Genomic DNA, 20,834 nt, shown 5'->3' on the forward strand with positions numbered 1-20,834 from the left:
CCCCAGGACCATGCCCTGAGCTGAGGTGCCAAACCGCTGAGCCACCCATGGATCCCCTCCTTCCATTTCCTGATCTTTAAAATGGGAATGAGAAAACCAGTGTATAAGGCTATCAAAACTTGGTAAACTGTGAATAGTTGAGTATATGTTACTATTCTGTTTTATTCATCACAAATTGTTTTTAAAATTCCTTCATGGGCAGCCCCAGTGGCACAGCGATTTAGCGCCGCCTGCAGCCTGGGGTGTGATCCTGGAGACCCAGGATCGAGTCCCATGTCCGGCTCCTTGCATGGAGCCTGCTTCTCCCTCTGCCTGTGTCTCTACCTGTCTCTCTCTGTGTCTCTATGAATAAACAAACAAAATCTTAAAAAAAAAAAAAAAGTCAGACTTTATTATTTTTTTTTTAATATTTTTTATTTATTTATGGTAGTCACAGAGAGAGAGAGAGAGAGAGAGAGAGAGAGGCAGAGACATAGGCAGAGGGAGAAGCAGGCTCCATGCACCAGGAGCCCGACGTGGGATTCGATCCCGGGTCTCCAGGATCGCGCCCTGGGCCAAAGGCAGGCGCCAAACCGCTGCGCCACCCAGGGATCCCAAAAGTCAGACTTTAAAAAAAAAAATTTAGAATTCCTTCATGTTGTTTGTATTTTATCCAAAACTCTCTCAGTCGAGAGGGAAAAGATTTAATTTTTTTTCCTTTTTAAAACAGAACAACTTAAACAGTAATCCCTTAATAATCTTTAGTGTGCAGATATCCCAAAGGCTTCATTTATTATTCATTTATATTTTCAAAGGCCCTATTTTAAGATATATATATATATATATATGTATTTCTTTTTTTTTATTCATGAGAGACACAGAAAGCGGCAGAGAACATAGGCAGAGGGAGAAGCAGACTCCATGCAGGGAGCCCGAGTGGGACTTGATTCCAGAACTCCGGGATCATGTCCTGAGCCAAAGGCAGACACTCAACCGCTGAGCTACCCAGGCATCCCCAAAGGTCCCATTTTAAAAAGTAGTATAAGTAGAGTGGATCTTAGAGGAGGTCCTGCTTCTCAGATCCCAGCTCCCCCACCTAGCCAGATGACCGTGGGCAAGTTATTTGCTCTAAGTCTCCTTTCCTCTAAAATGGGATAATACTGCCAACTTCTCTGCGTTGCAGTATTTGGGGATAAGGTATTTGTAAAGGAGTTAGCCTGTGGTGAAGTAAATGTTGGCCATTTCCTGGTATTAATAATAAAGGCCAGGAGTAAAAGTTAATATTTAAAGAATAAGGTGATGAGTTAGTTAACTATTAAATAATCTATTTGTCATTAAAATCTCCTGTGCAGTGAAACAGTTGTAATTCAGGAAAATGTCTTTGGAGGCCTCATGGAGTGATGACTCCATATCCAAATTGTTTCCTTTTTTTTTTCCCCTCAGATGTAGTGTTCAACAATTTATTGGTTGAATAGAACACCCAGTGCTCATCACATCACATTGTTTTCTTTTGTAATATAGTGATACCTCAATTAAGGAGTCCTGTAAGAACAGTTTAGGTATTTTTTTTTTTTTCAGTTTAGGTATTTGATAAGGTTATCAAAACTTGGTAAACTATGAATAGTAGTTGAGTATATGTTACTATTCTGCTATTCTGTTTTATTCCTCACAAATTGTTTTTAAAATTCCTTCATGTCATAAGTTTGTATTTTATCGGAGTGTCTGGATGGCTCTGTCAGTTAAGCGTCTGCAGTTCAGGTCATGATCTCAGGGCCCTGGGATCCAGCCCTGCGTCGAGGCTCTCTGCTCAGCGGGGAGTCTGCTTCCCCTTCTCCCTCTACCCCTGCCTCTGCTTCAGCTCCCTCTCACACTCTCTATCAAATAAAATCTTAAAAAAAAAAAAGTTTCTTCTCCTTCTGTCTCTCCCCCTACTCGTGAGTGCCTGCATGTGTGCACATGTGCTCTTTTTCTCTCTCATATAAATAAATAAATCTTAAAAAAAAAAGGTTCCCTGCTCTGAAAGGAAGCCACACAAACCCACTCCAAAGCTACCAACATTTATAGACTGGAGCCTCCCCTTGCCTGAAAAATGAATACAGCTTTGCTTAGGTCCAGGAGCAAAATTGTGGTCTGTCTTCAGGTCCTTCGTTCCCTATATCTTGCCTTCCTCCCCTGCTCTGAAGGCTTCTTCCTTCATTGACCCTTGGGTAGCACTTTCAAAGAGCCTCCTCGTGATTGTCTCTGTGAATCCTGACTTCCCTTTAGGGGAGTGATACTTGTCCTTCTTTCTTGTTTTTATTCTCCCAGTGAGGAAGTTGACATTTAACAAGCACCTGACCACCATGTAAGGGCACTGCTTGTTAGTTAAATGCTGGGGCTGCCTATGGGGGAGGGCAGGGCCTTGTGAGAGATCACTTGGAGACAGGCAGTTTCAGTCTAGAGTGCTGAGTGCTGTGGTCCAGAGAACAGGCCAGACTGCCATGGGAGAATATTGTAGTGGGCTGCTGGCCCAGCAAGTCCTTCAGGGAGGTGCAGAAGGACTGGGCAGAGGAAGCAGCTCGTTTGAGCAAAGTTCCTGGGCGTTGGAACTATAAGGAGTCTGGCTACGTGTGTGGCTGCAAGAGCAGTAATACTCTGAGAGCCTAACTAATTTCTTTCTTCACAACACCTGTATGAATGTATAAAGTTGGTACTGGTACTATTCCTATTTTATAGGTGAGATGCCTGAGGCTCGGAGAGAAAATGACTTGCACAGAGTTATCTGGAAAATGTTAGAGCTGGAATCCAAATCCAGTCTGTCTTATAAATTTTTTTTTTTTTAATTTTTATTTATTTATGATAGTCACAGAGAGAGAGAGAGGCGCAGAGACACAGGCAGAGGGAGAAGCAGGCTCCATGCACCGGGAGCCCGATGTGGGACTCGATCCCGGGTCTCCAGGATCGCGCCCTGGGCCAAAGGCAGGCGCCAAACCGCTGTGCCACCCAGGGATCCCCAAATCCAGTCTGTCTTAATCCAGAGTTCTGGCACCTAACCACTGTGTGCCACTGCCCTTCTGCTCAGTTTGCCTAGTGTCTTTTTTTTTTTTTTTTAAATATTTTATTTATTTAGTCACAAGAGACACAGAGAGAGAAAGAGAGAGAGGCAGAGACACAGACAGAGGGAGAAGTAGGCCCCAGGCAGGGGGCCCGATGTGGGACTCGATCCCCGGTCTCCAGGATCAGGCCCTGGGCCGAAGGCAGACTCTAAACCGCTGAGCCACCCAGGGATCCCCCTAGTGGCTTATTTTTAAGCGCCCATCTTTAGAGGCTCGTAGGTTGATTTGGTCACAATGACTATCTCGCTGACAGCCTTAATGTTACACTGAGTAGCTTAAACTTGGTCCTATGGGGGAACTACTGAGCTTTTTCTTTTCTTTTCTTTCTTTTTTTTTTTTAAAGATTTTATTTATTTATTTGACAGCACAACCAGAGGAAGCTGCAAGTAGAGGGAGAGGGAGAAGCAGGCTCCCTGCTGATCAGGGAGCCTGATGCAGGATTCAATCCCAGGACGCTGGGATCAGGACCTGAGCCAAAAGCAGATGCTTAACCGACGGAGCCACCTAGGCACCCCCACCCCTTTTTTAAAATGAGATATAATTGACATATAACCTGGACTTTTTTTTTTTTAAGATTTTACTTATTTATTCATGAGGCACACACACACACACACACACACACACACACACACACACACAGAGACATAGGCAGAGAGAGAAGCAGGCTCCATGCAGAGAGTCTAATTTGGGACTCGATCCTGGGACTCCATCCTGGGATTCGATCCTGGGACTCTAGGATTACGCCCTGGGCCGAAGGCAGGTGCTCAACCGCTGAGCTACCCAGGCGTCCCCAACCTGAACTGTTTTATTTATTTACCCAAACTGTTTTAAACAGAAGAGTCTAATGATCACTTGGTAGCTAGCAGTGAGGAATATTAGCAACTGTGTGGTAGTTGATTAGAGTCATACTACTTGGGTTCAATTCCTTGTCCCAGTACTTGCTAGCTTTGTCATTTGGGCAGCCTACTTTCTGAACCTTTGTTTTCTCATTTGTAAAATGCGAATCATCATCATCACTACAAACCTATAAAAGGTAGACACTAAATGAGATGATGGTTATATAAAGCACTTAGAATAGTGTCTGTAGTAAAACAGGCAGTCAGAAGATGTCAGTTTCTAAGACAGTATTGATTCAGATCTGGAAAACTGTGGCTAGGGCTTTGAGCTCCTGAAAGCTGTTGTAGTAATTGGATCAGAACTGATGGGGGCCTGCAGTGGGAGAGACGTACAAGTAGGTATTACAAAGTGGTGAGTGGGAGGCAAGGGTGATGTGCTTGTTTCTAGCTTGGCACATTCGCCAGTTTTGGGCCTTAAACTCTGTTGAGGAGAAAAGGAACTTGTGAGGGTAGGATGATTAGCTCAGTGAAGTTGAGTAAGGTCCCAAAGGTCATTGAGCAAATATATTCTGGAGCCCTGCCTGAACAATAGGCCCTTCCCACTGCTTCTGGGAAGATCACTGATTTGACCAGCTCATTCTCAGTAATTTGGAATAAGTAAACTCAACCTGTGTTTGCTCTCTGCCTGAATTTTAATTGTGGAAGGAAAAACTTGGCTCTTGGAGAAAGCATTTGAAATGTCTATAAAGAGAGTAAGGTAATTTTTGGCCTATTTCTTTCCTTCCTCCTTTCCTGATTTCCCTCCTCTCCTTTGAGGGGGTTAGGAAATAAAATAAAAGAGGTTAATTCAGCTTTTACAGTATGACCTGGGGAGGGGCCTGAAGAATGGTACTGGTCTTTGCTTTAGATCCAGTCTTCCTTCTGTGTCCTTGAGGAAACCAGGGTAGTCATGGATGGGCCCCTACCCCTACTTGAATCAACTTTTCACCTTCCCAGGACTAAATACATGCTTCCTATGTTCTTTAGTGTATTAGATACTATTTGTTGTTAATACTTCATGATAATATTGATTAGGCTGTAATCCTTTGTGTCTGATGTACGTTTTGCTACTACTACTACTATTATACAACCATTTTATTTTCAGTGCTGAATAGTTAGTGTTAACTGTGCTAAGTATTGGACATCCATTAGCTCACTTATTCCTCACAACAACCCTAGGAGGTAGGGTTATTAATCTTATTTTATAGATGGGCAAACAGAGGCTCAGTGATTTATCTCATCTTAATTCAGCCAATGAGTAGAGCCAGGATTTGTCAGAATCTGAGTCTAAAACCTGTCTATGCTCCATCCCTAAGCATTTCTGACCTTCCTCCAAGACAACTTTGGCAGAGTCCCCTTGGAAACTTCTTCCTTTGAGATGAAGGTGTCACTGGACCTGCTGATACTGTTAAGCTTTTCTGGGACAGCATTATGGGTTTGCAGGGTAGTCTCTACCTCCTAGGCACAGGGCTGGTGAGGGAGATGGGGGCACACTCCCGCCTGAGACACCTTGCCTCTAGGACTCTCCCTTTGCCTAGAATTTTTCTCCTAGATCTTTACCTGGTTGTCTTCTTGTCATTTAGATCTCTGTCAGATCTCAACTCCTCAGAGTCTTTTGTAACAGCCTTATCTAAAGTGGTCTTTCTGTTGGGTTTCCCCACAGTGCTTATCCTGCCAGAGATTATCTTCTTTGTGTGAATCTTGTTTATTACCTGTCTTCCCCACTAGAGAACAGGGTTGGGGTAGTCTTGTCCTTCTAGTATCTATTTGCAGTACCTGGCACATAGGCATTCAATAAATACTTACTGATGGGCACCTTGGTGGCTCAGTGGGCTGACCAATTGCTTTCAGCTCAGGTCATGATCCCAGAGTCACGCTCCTTTCTTGGCAGGGAGCCTACTTCTCCCTCACTCTGCTTGCTACTCCCCGTGCTGTGCCTGTTCTCTCTGTGTCAAATAAATCTTAAAAAAAATGAATGAAAGGACTTTTGTTTATTTATTTATTTTGAAGATTTTATTTGAGAGAGACTGCGTGCATGAAAGAGCATGAACAGGGGAGGGGCAGAGGGAGAAGGCAATTTGGGGCTCGATCCCAGGACCCTAAGGTCATATCCTGAGCCGAAGGCAGATGCTTAACTGATTGAGCCACCCAGGTACCCCAGAACTTTTGTATATTTAAGTAATATTTTTAAAAAATACAAAGAGTAATAAGTAATCCAAGATTAAAATCTTACCAACTAGATAATCCCCTGCTGACAAAAAAAGTACATTTTTGAGGTTAGAAAATTCTAACAATATAGTAAGATAAAAAATGAAAACTTACTTTTCCATGCTGCATTCCTCTCATTAACAGAACTACTTAAACAGTTTCTTAGTTCCTTTTAAGAAATAATTTTATGCATATGCTATAATAGATGTGCCTATATTTATGTTTGTTTACATTGAAAAGATAATACCATACACATGCCTCTATACCATGCCCTTTTTACTTGACAATATGTCTTACAGATGGCTCCATATTGACATCTACTGATAGCCATTATTCCTTTTAATGGCTGTACAACATTCTATGTACATAATTTGTTTAGCGAGGCCTCTTTTAAAGAACATATTAGCTGCAGAAATTGCAGAGCTATATTGATCATCAGTACAGGTAATTTGGCAGACTTTGGGGATGTATCTCTAGGGTAAGTTACTGGCTGTGGGACCATTGGGTTGCAGATATGTGTATATTTTTTATTTATGTAATCTCTACTCCCAACGTGGGGATTGAACTCATCACCCGGAGATCAAGAATCACATGCTCTGCTGACTGAGCCCACCAGGCACTCCATGTGTATTTTTGTAGATAGTGCCAAGTTGCCTCTAGAAAAGCTTTTCCAATTTATGCTTCTACCAACAGTGCATAAGGATGCTTTTTTTTCTTCTCATCCTGAAAACATTGATTATCCTACCTTTAAATTTTTTGCCTTAGAACTGAAAAATTATTTTGATTTGCATTTCTTTTAATTTAGGGTGATATTATATGGATAGAATATAACATGCTAATTAGAGCTTTGTATTTTCTCCCCCTTCCCGAGCAATCTTCCAGTTCTTATATTTTGCCCACTTTTGAGTAAGTTGACTTTTTTGTTCTTGGTTTGTATGCACTCTTATTTTTTTTTTTTTAAGGATTTTATTTATTTATTCATGAGAGACATAGAGAAAGAGAGGCAGAGACATGGGCAGAGGGAGAAGCAGGCTCCTTGCAGGAAGCCCAATGTAGGACTCATCCAGGGACTCCAGGATGACGCCCTGAGCCAAAGGCAGATGCTCAGCCACTGAGCCACTCAGGCGTCCCTCTTAATATAGGAAGTTAGCTCTTTGTCATTTGCTTTGTAGCTATACCTCCCCCCACCTTTGTGAAAGTGCCTCTTAAACAGTATTACACAGCATACACTGAAAGCTTTCATTATTATTGATATAGGAGCATTGACTTTGAATACTGTATTTAAAGAAATAAGCCTTTATATCTCCTTTGTGGCAGTGGGTTCCCATTATAGGGAAATTTAAATGTAAAGGGATAATTTAAAGCCCTATCAAGGTCTTTAAAATGGAATCCTATATAAATACAGATAGCATAAGTTTTTTTTCTCTTATTTTTCCTCTGTGTCCTTATTGAATATATTACCTTTAATTCTTAATTCTGGAAGCTGGAGATTTTTTGAAGAAAAAGCCAAGGCCCTGAAGAATGGATAAGTTGAAAGCTATAGATAGAATCTTAGCCCTTTTGCATCCTTCTTTATTTATTTTTAAAGATTTTATTTATTTATTTGACAGAGCACAAGTAGGCAGAGCAGCAGGCAGAGGGAGAGGCAGAAGCAGACTCCCTGCCCAGCAGAGAGCTTGACCTGGGGCTGGATCCCAGGACCCCAGGATCATGACCTGAACTGAAGGCAGACCTTTAATCAAAAGAGTCAGCTAGGTGCCCCATCCTTTTGCATCTTGAGAACAACTTGTGTTAAACTTAATGTGAGAAGTTTAAAAAAAAAAAAAAAAGTACTTAGGTAACTTTTTAAATAAAAAATTCCTGCTTCTGCTTTGAACTCCTTTTGTTAGTGTTGTCAAATTGAATTGAGACTTTGGGGTGCCTGGCTGCCTAAGACTGTAGACCATGGGACTTAGGATCTTAGGGTTGTAAATTCGAGTCCCATGGTGGGCGTAGAGTTTACTTAAAAACAACAAAATTAAATTGAGACTTTTAGATGATTTCTTGATGTCATTCCCCTTGCCCCTTGTTAGAGCTTGTTCATCTCCTTCTAGTGTTTGTGTTTATCTTTCTGGGTGGACTAGAGCAGGGTCTGAGTTGGATTTCTTACTCCTCATTTCCAGCACAATGCCTGAGGAATAGTACTCACTAATCAATTGTCGAATGATTTAATGTGAAATCAAAAGACAAGTGCTGCCACTCTAGAAGAGTGTGGGGGAAGATTGGGGATGGGACACAAAAGTCATATTAATCCTTTGTCTTATTCTTTGTGATCCCAGAGAGTAAAACTTCAAGTAAGTGGGTTAGAGTTTGAATGAAACAGGTTTTAGTTCATGGTTAGGAAGACAATTTAGCCTCAAGAGGAATTGTTTCTTTCTTTCTTTTCTTTTCCTTTTTTTCCTTTGCGCCACTGGGAATAATTTGCTCATCTTCATTCATTTACTGCCTTCCTCCCATGCTCCTGTATTTTAATGGAAGGCCTCCTAGGGTACCTGGGGAGAATTTGTGTGATGAAAGAATTAATTCAGAAATGAAGCAGACCTGAGCTTTTGTTCTGGGGTTTGTCATTTAGCACTGTTAGCCAAATTACTTTAAGCCTAATTTCCTCATTTGTGACAATAGAATTATTAATAGCTAATAATTCCTTTGTAGTCCTTACTCTGTATCAGTCTTGTGCCCCTTAAATGGATTATCTCAATCCTCACACCCACTGCCTAGAGATAGGTACCGTTGTCACCACTAACCCCTTTTAAGGAGAGGAAACAAATTCAGTGGGATTAAGTAATTACTCAGATTCATTCAGGTAGTATGAGGTGGATCTGGGGGTTTAAGGTCAAGCGTTTAATCCCATTACATTATTATTATTTTTTAAATGATTTTATTTATTTGAGAAATAGCATGAGCAGGGGGGAGAAGCAGAGGGTGAAGCAGACTCCCCACTGAGCAGGAAGATCTAATTGGGCTTCTTCCCAGGACCTTGAGGTAATGACCTGAGTTGAAGGCAGATGCTTAACTGACTGAGCCACCAAGGTGCCCCTAAACCCATTACATTATATGCATAGCCTCTGTAAAAGGGAGCTGTCCCCCATGCATAAAGTCTGACAAATATTTATAGCTTAGTGAGTGTTCAGTGCCACTCTGCCTTTCTTCTTGTTTGGCATCACTTAAAATTTTTTATTTTTTATATTTAAGTAATCTCTACACCCAATGTGGGGCTTGAATTTACAATCCTGAGATCAAGAATTGCATGCTCTACTGACTGCATCAGCCAGGCACCCCTGGCATTACTTTTTCATATAATCTGGAAAGCCAAACTATTAAGCTGTATATTACTTATTATATATGACATCAGAGATAAAAAGATAGATAATTTGAGTTGGTATTTGTTAGTCAAGCCAAAATGAAAACTTATACTGATTGGATTTACTTACATCAGATTTGATATTTCATTTTTCTTGGGAGTGTTAGGTAAAGTCAGTCAGACCTCTGGCTCTCCCTTTCCTAGGGTCATTATAGTAGAAACACTCCTTATTTTTTTTTTTTTTTAGATTTTATTTATTTATTCATGAGAGACACACACACAGAGAGAAGCGGAGATGCAGACAAAAGGAGAAGCAGGCTCCATGTAGGGAGCCTAACGTGGGACTCGATCCCAGGACTCCAGGATCACGCCCTGGGCCAAAGGCAGGCGCTAAACCGCTGAGCGACCCAGGGATCCCCAGAAACACTCCTTCTTAACATAATAACTTTTCAGTTTTTCAGAATGTTTTAGCTTCCTTAATACAACTGTCAACCATTCCTGTCTTCATTTGAGTTGTTTTGTGTGTTCCCCAGTATCAGCCCTTCAGAATTGGTTTAATGGATAGCTCATCCTTCAAATTACAGGGTTTTTTTTCTTATGGAAAAATTCCATTGTGAAAATCTTTAAATTTATGAAATTGTTTAAAAGGAAAAGAACAAGTGTACCTATCTGGCTCAGTCAGTAGAGCATGTGACTCTTGATCTCAGGGTTGTGAGTTCAAATCCCATGTTTGATGTAGAGATTACTTTAAAAAATAAATAAAAGGAAAAGAACAGTCACTTCCAGGATGCCTGAGTCTCTCAGGCTCAGTGGTTGAGCGTCTGCCTTTGGCTCAGGTCGTGATCCCGGGGTCCTGGGAACGAGTCCTGCATTGGGCTCCCCGATGAAGGGAACCTGCTTCTCCCTCTGCCTATGTCTCTGCCTCTCTCTCTCTGTCTCTTATGAATAAATAAATAGGATCTTAAAAAGAAAACGAAATAAAGAGCAATCACCTACAACCTGTTTTTTTCTACTTTTTTTTTTTTTTTTTTTTTAGATTTTTATTGAGAGAGAATGTGTGCATGTGCATGCACGAGTTGGGGGAGAAGCAGAGGGCAAGGGAGAGAGAAAATCTTAAGCAGGCTCCACACCTAGTATGGAGTCTGTTGTGGGGCTTGATCATGATCCTGAGATCATGACCTCAGCTGAAATGAAGAGTCTGGAGCTTACCTGATTGAGCTACCCTGGTGTCCCTAAATACACATGTGTTTTAAAGATTTATTTTTAAATTTATTTTAGAGATATGGAGAGGGGCAAAGAGAGGAGGAGCCCAACGTGGGGCTTGATCCAGGGACCCTGTGATCATGACCTGAGCTGAAATCAGGAGTTGGACACTTAATCGACTGAGCCATCCAGGCGCTCCAAACATATATGAGTTTTTTTTTTTTTTTTTAAGATTTTATTTATTTCTTCATGAGAGATACACAGAGAGAGGCAGAGATACAGGCAGTGGGAGAAGCAGGCATTCCTCGAAGGGAGACTGATGCGGGACTCGATCCCAGGACCAGGGTCATGCCCTGAGCCAAAGGCAGATAGATGCTCAACCACTCAGGCGTCCCCATACATGAGTTTTAATGTGAGCTCAAAGTGGTGTAATTTGGGATCCTGACTTCTCATATAATGTACTGCATACAGATTCTTCCTAAGATATGATAGCATTACACATCAGATATGAGGATCCACTTCAGTGATTTTTCCACATTTAGTTAGTCCATTGCTAAGATTGTGTTTCTGATATGACACAGATGTTGCCCTAGCATTACTCTGGTGTTGGTTGGGCAGTATAAGCTTTTTTTGAGACCCAAAGTTTAATTGGGGAAAATGCGATTTGAGGTGGCCTACTATGTGAAGGTGGCCTGTTTAAGTGCCTCGAGAACTCAGAGTGGCTACATCACCATCAGAACCACCACTGGCCCCTAGAGATAAATTTTATTCACATAGAAAATGATCACCAATCCCAGTATCCAAAGATTTGATGAAGAATTACTTAGGAAAATATAAATTGTCAGAATGAAGTCAAGAAGAGGCAGGAAAAAAAAAAAAGAGGAGGCAGAAATATAAATAGAACAGAGAAAGTATAAATAGTTCTTTCTTGTCCAACCTTCCAAATAGGGCCAGAAATCAAGTGTCAGCTTTTGTGTACATAAAATTCGTAGGAGTTGCAGCTTGTGGTTATTCTTCTGTTTACTGGCTACATTTTTGTCGTCCCCCAGTGGGCTAGAGGCTTCATGAGGACAGGAAATGTGTGTCTCTTTTGGTCTTGACCATTTTTCTAGTGTCTCAGATATTGAATGCATTAGCAAATGATTATATTTAACCTGGAGAGCAATTGTGTTTTTAGAGTTCTGAGGAATGCCCCTTAGAGGTGAGTCCTTGTCAGCAGTGTTGAGTGGGGGTCTCCTCAGTTTGTGGAACTACAGGATGCTGAATAATAGAAGAGGAGGAGCCAAGGGAGGGCACGCCTGTGTTAGGATGAGAGCAGGCATGAAGAAAGCCACTGGCAGGGTTTCCTGGAACTTTTTGTTTTGAATAATGCCTGTTTGTCTTTTATGTGTAGTGAATGATGCTACACTCTGGGCAGACTTTGCCTAAGTTTCATAAATATTTAATTGGCTTTTTCAGGAGAATAAAGGCAGCCCTGCTGATGACTGAAAATGACAAAGCATCCACCTAACAGACGAGGAATCAGCTTTGAAGTGGGAGCCCAGTTGGAAGCCCGGGACCGATTAAAAAACTGGTACTTTTATATTTTTCTGCTAATTAAGTTGCTTCAGTAAAGGATTTTTGCTAGCACTGGTAAAGAGGGGTAGCCTGGGCCTTTCTCTAGTGTTTTCTTGCTCCCTGACTCTTGGAAGGTAGAAGGATACTTAAGCCTAGAGCTGTGGAAATGCCGGTTCTTTTTGGTGCTTCCCTCTGTCCTGGAGACCATCCAGTGACTACTTGTTAATACTTGTTTCCCCTTTCTGCCTGTTTGGGTGAGGAAGTGTTGGGAAAAAGAAGCATGGATGGCTACAAGGCAAGGAAGAGTTAAAAGTAGCATCTTTCTTGCTCTTGGCTGCCTATCTGGAAGAAGAAAGGAAAGATCAAGGATAGATGAATGAAAGGGATTAGATTGGATTTGTTTGTGTATTGTGAACAATCTCTCCTGTTTTCTGGGTGTGTGCTATGGTTGAAATTTAGTCATCACTTTGTAGGGGTGATTAAATTTAGAGGCTGAGGGGTTGTAGTCCTGACTTGTCATTGACTTGTGACCTCTGGCAGGTAATTAGCTACTTTGAGCATCAGCTTCATCTATAAATGTGTAGGTAGTAGTAATATCAACCTCAGAGTTTTTCTGAAAATCAAAGAATAGAATATGTGGAGAAAGGACTTCCTTACCAACTATAAAATGATGGTTGTTGTTGAGGGCATCCTAGAATTTGGTCATTTGTTGATGCTTAAGGGAAAGGTGGGGGTTTCAGAACTCAAACCTGAGTTTTCATAAGGAAGAGTGTAGTCCTTTTGGGGAGTTTTCTCAAAATAGGCCGACCAGTTCTTGGGGTATAGGAAGAGGAAAGAGGGGAAAAAGAAGCAGGGAAATGACTGGAGCCCAAAATGTCTCTGCTGCCTTTTGGGGCTAGATTTGATATATGAATTATGGATGTTTTGAACACATAGTTGTTTTATTTATTTATTTATTTATTTATTTTTCATCTAGTTGTTTTAGGCTGTTTATGTTCTCTGTGATTATTTCCCCTTTTTGTTTTCCCTCAGCCCTTTTTTAAGACAGTTTAATCAAAAGAATTCTTTTTAAATATGGAAAAACATTAGACTATAAAAAAGTAAAAAAGTATGGCTAGCCGTTTAATAATCTGTGTACTTATCACTCAAATAAATATTAATAAAATGAATTAGTCTGTAAAAATTTAATAAGATTTATAAATAACTTAATAAATGTCACTCAGTAAATGAAACATTTTTGTTTTATTATATTTATGTTGAAAAAATTGAGGTTATAAAACATTTCTGATTTAATGGAAGTATCTTTTATACCTTTCCAATTCAGTTCCCCTTCTGAGTTCTATAGAGGCAACCAGCATCCCGAAGTTGGTTGTATCCTTTCTGTCCATGATTTTACATTTTTATTGATATATGTATTCATAAATAATAGAATCACTTTAGGTATTAAAAAAATTAATAGAAGTGGTATTATATTGTTTGTTTCTTTTCTTTAGCTTATGTTTTTGTAACTTATCCATACTGATATGAAGGATATTCATCCTAACTTTTATATAGAATTGCATTGTATGAATATACCATGTTAAAAAAAAAGAATATACAATATTTTGTTTATCCTACTGATACACATTTAGATTCCAGTTTTTCACTTTATTTATTTTAAAGTAAGCAATAGGTCCAGTGTGAGGTTTGAACTAATAACCCTGAGATCAAGAGTCATATGCTCTACGTACTGAGCCAGCCAGGCACTCCTCTAGTTTTTCACTTTAAATACAGTGTTGCTGGGGTGCCTGGCTGGCTCAGACAGAAGAGTGTGCCACTCTTGGTTTCGGGGTTGTGAGTTTGAGCCCCATGTTAGGTGTACAGATAACTAAAAAGAATAAATAAATAAAATTTTAAAATCCAAAACCGTGCTACTGTGAACATCTTTGTAAATGATTTTTGTGTGTGTGTCCATTTGCAATACTTCTTAGACAGTGGCTTTCAAACTTTTTTATGGCAATTTATAGTAAATATATTTTAAATCCAGTATAGTACTCATCCATGTATACATATAAATTTAATGGAAGCAAAAATTTTTAGAAACCGTTCTTTTTTTTTTTTTTTAGAAACCGTTCTTAACCTTTAGTACATGCATTACATTCTGATGTTTTCCCTCTATGTTGTATGTATGTTTCCTGAACATATCCACAAATGCTGGTTTAGAATCATTATTTTATAATCTAATGGGTCATGGAACTGTTGTTTGATAAGCCCTATTCTAGTGGATTTGTTGAGTAATATGATATATACATTTTCAGTTTTACTGGAAGTTGCCAAGTTTATCTCCAAAATGCTTCTTCTAAATTATACTTGTGCAGTAGTGCGTAAAACTTCCTGTTTTTCCATATCCTTATCAATCCTTGCTTTTTATAGACTTTCTGGTTTTGCCAATCTGTTGGTTATGAAACTTTCACTAGGCATACTGTCTAGTGAAATCGAGCATTTTTTAATATATGTGTTCTGTGACTTGCTCTTGACTATTTTGATTGTCTTTTTTTAGTGATTTATTAGTGTTTTAGTAATATGTTATGGATTCCAATTCTTCATCAGTTTGTGTTGCAGAAATTTTCTAGTCTGTGGCTTGACTTTTCAGCTTGTTTCTGGTATCTTTTATGGCACATGATCCTCTCCTAAATTAATCTAAAAGTATTAAGTTTGGCTTTTCACATTTTAATCTTTATCTACCTAGAATTGATTTTATGTATGGGATGAACTTGGTCTGATCTTTTTTATTCACTATATAAAATAATCAGTTGCCCCAACATAGTTTATAGGACTGTCCATTCTTTTCCCACTGATCTGTAGTACCATTTCTATGTATCAAGTCCCATAATGTGAATCTATTCTTAGCTCTTTATTATATTAATTTATATTTACTCTAGTGCAATTAGCAACACATTGTCTAATTCATATTGCTTTAAAGTAAGTCTTGGGCAGCCCTGGTGGTGCAGCGGTTTAGCGCTGCCTGCAGCCTGGGGTGTGATCCTGGAGACCCAGGATCGAGTCCCACGTCAGGCTTCCTGCATGGAGCCTGCTTCTCCCTCTGTGTCTCTGCCTCTCTCTCTCTCTTCCTGTGTCTCTATGAATAAATAAACAAAATCTTTAAAAAAAAAAAAAAAGTCTTGATAGCTGTTAAGACTGATTTTGCATCTTTGTGCTTTATTTTATTTGTTGTATTCTTCAATCTTTACTGTTATCGTAATTGAAGTATAATTGACATTCAAAGTTACATACTTTTAATGTGTTTTATTTTGGGGAGCCTGGGTGGCTCAGGGGTTGAGCATCTGCCTTCGGCTCCAGGCATGATCCTGGAGTGCCCTATTGAGTCCCACATCTAGTGCCCCTTGGGGAGACTGCTTCTTCCTCTGCCTGTGTCTCTGCCTCTCTGTGTCTCTCATGAATAAATAAATAAAATCTTAAAAATAAAAATGTGAATTTTATTTTAATATTTTTATTGTATTTTTAAAAAAGATTTATTTATTTATATATTTGTTTGTTTGTTTATTTATTTATGAATGACAGACACAGACAGAGAGAGGCAGAGGCACACACAGGCAGAGGGAGAAGCAGGCTCCATGCAGGGAGCCTGATGTGGGACTCTATCCTGGGTCTGCAGGATCACACCCTGGGCCCAAGGTGGCGCTAAACCACTGGGCCACCAGGCTGCCCAGGTCTTTTTTTTTAAAGATTGTGTATGGGGATCCCTGGGTGGCGCAGCGGTTTGGCGCCTGCCTTTGGCCCGGGGCGTGATCCTGGAGACCCGGGATCGAATCCCACGTCAGGCTCCCTGCATGGAGCCTGCTTCTCCCTCTACCTGTGTCTCTGCCTCTCTGTCTCTCTCTGTGTGACTATCATGAATAAATAAATAAAATCTTTAAAAAAAAAAAAAAAAAAAAAAAAAAAAAAATAAAGATTGTGTATGTGTGTGTGTGTGTGTATGGATGTATATATATTTATATTTATATTTATTTATATTTATTTGAGAGGGAGAGAGAGAGGGAGGGACGGAGGGAGAGAGAATATTTGTGAGTGGGGGGAGGGCAGAGCAGAGAATCTGAAGCAGACTCTGCTGAGCACAGGGTCCCACGTGGGGCTTGACACCATGACCCTGATATGACCTGAGCTAAAATCGAGTCAGATGCCCAAACTACTGAGCCACCCAGTTGTCCCTGGATCTTTTTATATTACATTTTCTCTTTGGTTATTGGTGGTGTGTGCTATTGAGTTTTGTTGTTTTTGACCAAATTCGGCGTGTGAACTTTTACTGAGATCATAATTCAAAAGCAACTGCTAAAAAAACCATTTATGACATTTATGTAATTGTTGGAAATTTGAATATCAATTAATGATATTAAAGCATCATTGTTAACTTTTTAAAAAAGTTGTTATTTATATGAAAGAGCATGAGAGAGAGAGAGAGCACATAAAAGCAGGGGGAGAGGGGATCCCTGGGTGGCTCAGCGGTTTGGCGCCTTCCTTTGGCCCAGGGCGTGATCCTGGAGTCCCAGGATCGAGTCCCGCATCGGGCTCCCGGCATGAAGCCTGCTTCTCCTTCTGCCTGTGTCTCTGCCTCTCTCTCTCTCTCTCTGTGTCTATCATAAATAAATAAATAAGTCTTAAAAAAAAAAAAACGGGGAGAGGCAGAGGGAGAGGGAGAGGGGGAAGCAGGCTCCCTACTGAGCAGGGAGCTCAACTCAGGATTTGATCCCAGGACCCTGAGATCATGACCTGAACCGAAGGCAGATGTTTGACTGAGCCATCCACACGTCCTGAGCATTGTTAACTTTTTCAGGAATGGAAGTGATACAGCTATGTTTTTTAACAAGTCCTCATTTTTTAGAGATTGTATACTGACATTTATGAATAAAATGATATATTGTCTGGAACTTGCTTCAAAGGTAATATGAACGGAGGAAAGGATGGGAGGATAGAGGAAGCAAAAGTAATCATGACTGGTGGATATGTGAGGGTTTATTGCTGTTGGGTTTTGTATGCTAATTTTGTATCCAGAAACTTGTGCTGCATTTTTATACTTGAGCTACTAGCTTTTTTGGATTTTCTACGTAGACTGTCATATATGCAAATATATTGCCTCTTACTTTCCAATCCTTATGCCTCTCATTTCTTTTCCTTCCTTCTTTCTTTGCTCCCTTTTCTTTCCTTCTCTCTCTCTCCCATTTTTTTTTTAAAGATCTTATTTATTTATTTGAGAGAGTGACAGAGCAAGCATGAACAAGGTGGTGGGGGATGGGCAGAGGGAGAGGGAGAAGCAGACTCCCCTCTGAGCAGGGAGCTGATGCGGGGCTTGATCCCAGGACCCTGGGATCATGACCTGAGCCGAAGGCAGATGCTTAACCACATGAGCTACCCAGGCGCCCCTCTTTCCCATTTTTTTAAAAAGAATTTATTTATTTATTTATTTATGAGAGACACAGAGAGGCAGAGACCTACGCAGAGGGAGAGAAGCATGCTCCCTGCAGGGAGCCGGATACAGGACTCAATCCCAGGACCCTGGGGTCACGACCTGAGCCAAAGGGAGACAAGGGAGATGCTCAACCACTGAGCCACCCAGACATCCCTCTCCTATTTCATTGACCAGGACCACACTAGCACGGTGTTAAATGGTCGTGGTGATAGTAGTCTCCAGTGTCTTACTGTTTGATTAATAGGAGCACATTTGAAGGTTCTTCACTGAAGTATCATGTTTAATGTTAAGATCATGGTAGATTTTTTAATCAGATTAAGGTAGTTTCTTCCTGTTTATTTTTTGCTGCTGGAAGTTGTTTTTTTTTTTTCTTTTTTTCCCCTAGCCTGAGAGATAGCTCATGACTGTTAAATTTTATCTAATGCTTTCTGGACAACTAATTACTTGACCGTATACATTTTTATCTCTTCAGTGTATTAGTATGGTATATGACATTAGTAGATTTTCTTTTTTTTTTTTTTTTTTAAGATTTTATTTATTTATTCATGAGAGACACAGAGAGAGAGAGAGAGAGAGAGAGAGGCAGAGACCTAGGCAGAGGGAGAAGCAGGCTCCATGCAGGGAGCCTCATGTGGGACTCAATCCTGGGACTCCAAGATCATGCCCTGAGCCCAAGGCAGACGCTCAAGCACTGAGCCACCCAGGCTTCCCCATTAGTAGATTTTCTAATGTTGAACAATTTTTGCCTGTATTCCTGGATAGACCCTATTAGGCCATAAATATAATACATGATATAATATATGTATAATATAATAATAAAATATATATTAAATTATGGGATTCAGTTTGCTATTATTTTATTTGGGATTTTGGTATCCATGTTCATTAATATTTTTGGTTTTGATCTTTTCTTGCACTATCCTTGTCTAGTTTCAGTCTCTTGTTCTAGAATTCTTAGAAAGTGAGAGTCTTCTTTTTTTCTCTCTGAAACAGCTTCTTTTTACTTTTAAAGATTTTATTTATTTGAAGGATGCCTGGGTGGCTCAGCGGTTGCCTCTCTCTGTGTCTCTCATGAATAAATTTTAAAATCTTAAAAAAAAAGATTTTATTTATTAGAGAGAGAATATGTGTGAACAGGGTAGGGAGGTGAAGGAGCAGAGAGTTGGGGAGAAAAGCAGTCTCTGTGCTGAGTGCAGAGCCCGATGTGGGGCTTGGTCCCAGAACCCTGAGATAATGACCTGAGCTGAAACCAAGAGTCATATGCTTAACTGACTGAGCCACCCAGGCCCCCCGTCTGGGAAGTTTCTTGAAGCTTTCCTAAATCTTGCCAGTATCCCTTTTTGTAAAAATATTTTTTAAAAAAATATTTTATTTATTTATTAAATTTTAGTCTCCCAAATCAAATACTTCTTTAAAGTTTATTATTTTTGTGGGGGGGGGGGAGGGCAGAGGGAGAGAGAGAGAAAGAGAATCTTGAGCTTGCTCCACACTGGGTGTGGAGCTTGATGTGGGGCTTCATTTCACAACCCTGAAATCATGACCTGAGTCAAAATCAAGAGTCAGACCCTTTTTTTTTTTTTTTTTTTTTTTAATTTTTTTTATTTTTTATTTATGATAGGCACACAGTGAGAGAGAGAGAGAGAGGCAGAGACACAGGCAGAGGGAGAAGCAGGCTCCATGCACCGGGAGCCCGACATGGGATTCGATCCCGGGTCTCCAGGATCCCGCCCTGGGCCAAAGGCAGGCGCTAAAGCGCTGCGCCACCCAGGGATCCCAAGAGTCAGACCCTTAGCTGACCGAGCCACCCAGGCACCCCTCAAATACTTTGTTATTGTTCTATTTTATTTTTCTTGAGTCAATTATCTTACTTATATTTTTTTCAAGTATGCTAGTAATATAGCATTATATAGTAAATAGTAAGTAATATAGGAAAAACTTACTTGTAATTCTACCAACTTAACAAGGTAGTCTTTTTGTAATTGCTTATATTTACAGAAGGCATGATCACGGGGCAGCTGCCTGGCTCAGTAGGTGGAGCATATGACTCTTGATCTTGGGTTGTGAGTGTGAGCCCTATGTTTTTTTTTTAAATATATTTTTTAAAGGATTTATTTATTCATGATAGACAGAGAGAGAGAGGCAGAGACACAGGCAGAGGGAGAAGCAGGTTCCATGCCAGGATCGCGCCCTGGGCTAAAGGCAGGCGCCAAACTGCTGAGCCACCCAGGGATCCCGGTGAGCTCTATGTTGGGTGTAGAGATTGCTTTAAAAAAATTCTGTTAAAAGGGCAGCCCCGGTGGCACAGTGGCTTAGCGTCGCCTGCAGCCTGAGGTGTGATCCTGGAGACCCGGGATCGAGTCACATGTCGAGCTCCCTGCATGGAGCCTGCTCTGCTCTGCCTCTGTTTCTCTCTGTGTCTCTCATGAATAAATAAATAAAAAAAAAATCTTAAAAAAAATTCTGTTAAAATAAAATAGTCATAGAGTGCCTGGGTGGGTTGCTCAGTTGGTTAAGTGTCAGACTCTTGATTTTAGCTCAGGTCATAATCTCATGATTGTGGAATTGAGTCCAGGTCTGAGTCTCCTTGTTTATCTCCTTCCCCTTTTGTTTCTCTGCGTGTGTGTGTATACTCTTTGTCCCAAATAAATAAATAAAAATAAAACTGGCATGATCTGAGTGTACATAAGATTTTTACATATTCTTTTACTTTTTTAGTTATTATGATAGCATAATGTAAAACATGCCTATTCTCTTAAGTGGATAAACTATGTTTCAGATCATTATTCTCCTTTTTTTTAAGATTTTATTTATTTATTCATGACAGACACAGAGAGAAAGAGAAGCAGAGACACAGGCAGAGGGAGAAGCAGGCTCCATGCAGGGAGCCCGACGTGGGACTCGATCCCAGGTCTCCAGGATCACACCCCGGGCTGCAGGCGGCGCTAAACCGCTGCGCCACCAGGGCTGCCCTTACTCTACTTTTAGAACTTTTTGTTTCCAGTTTTTTTTTTAAAGATTTATCTTATTTATTTCTTAAAGAGAAAGATAGCTCTGGTGGGCGGATTAGAGGGGGAGGGAAAGAGACAGAACCTCAAGAAGACTCTGCTGAGCAT

At 40.4% G+C, this 20,834-nt stretch overlaps 1 protein-coding gene across 6 annotated transcripts in view; it reads left to right on the forward strand.

The window, feature by feature from the left end:
• Positions 1-20,834, forward strand: part of PHF20 (PHD finger protein 20) — a 147,136-nt gene that overhangs the window by 9,817 nt on the left and 116,485 nt on the right. For 2 of the 6 annotated variants that reach the window (XM_072800811.1, XM_072800815.1), the window contains exons 2-3: positions 12,159-12,273; positions 13,582-13,628. In XM_072800811.1, coding sequence (XP_072656912.1) covers positions 12,191-12,273; positions 13,582-13,628 — 130 coding nt within the window. In that variant the 5' untranslated portion in view covers positions 12,159-12,190. Of the gene's footprint in view, positions 1-4,546; positions 4,668-12,158; positions 12,274-13,581; positions 13,629-20,834 lie in introns of those variants that run through there. The other 4 variants (XM_072800813.1, XM_072800816.1, XM_072800812.1 and 1 more) reach the window with 3 other exon arrangements.

Source organism: Canis lupus, chromosome 26 (genome assembly GCF_048164855.1).
Source record: "Canis lupus baileyi chromosome 26, mCanLup2.hap1, whole genome shotgun sequence".
NCBI classification, from domain to species: domain Eukaryota; kingdom Metazoa; phylum Chordata; class Mammalia; order Carnivora; family Canidae; genus Canis; species Canis lupus.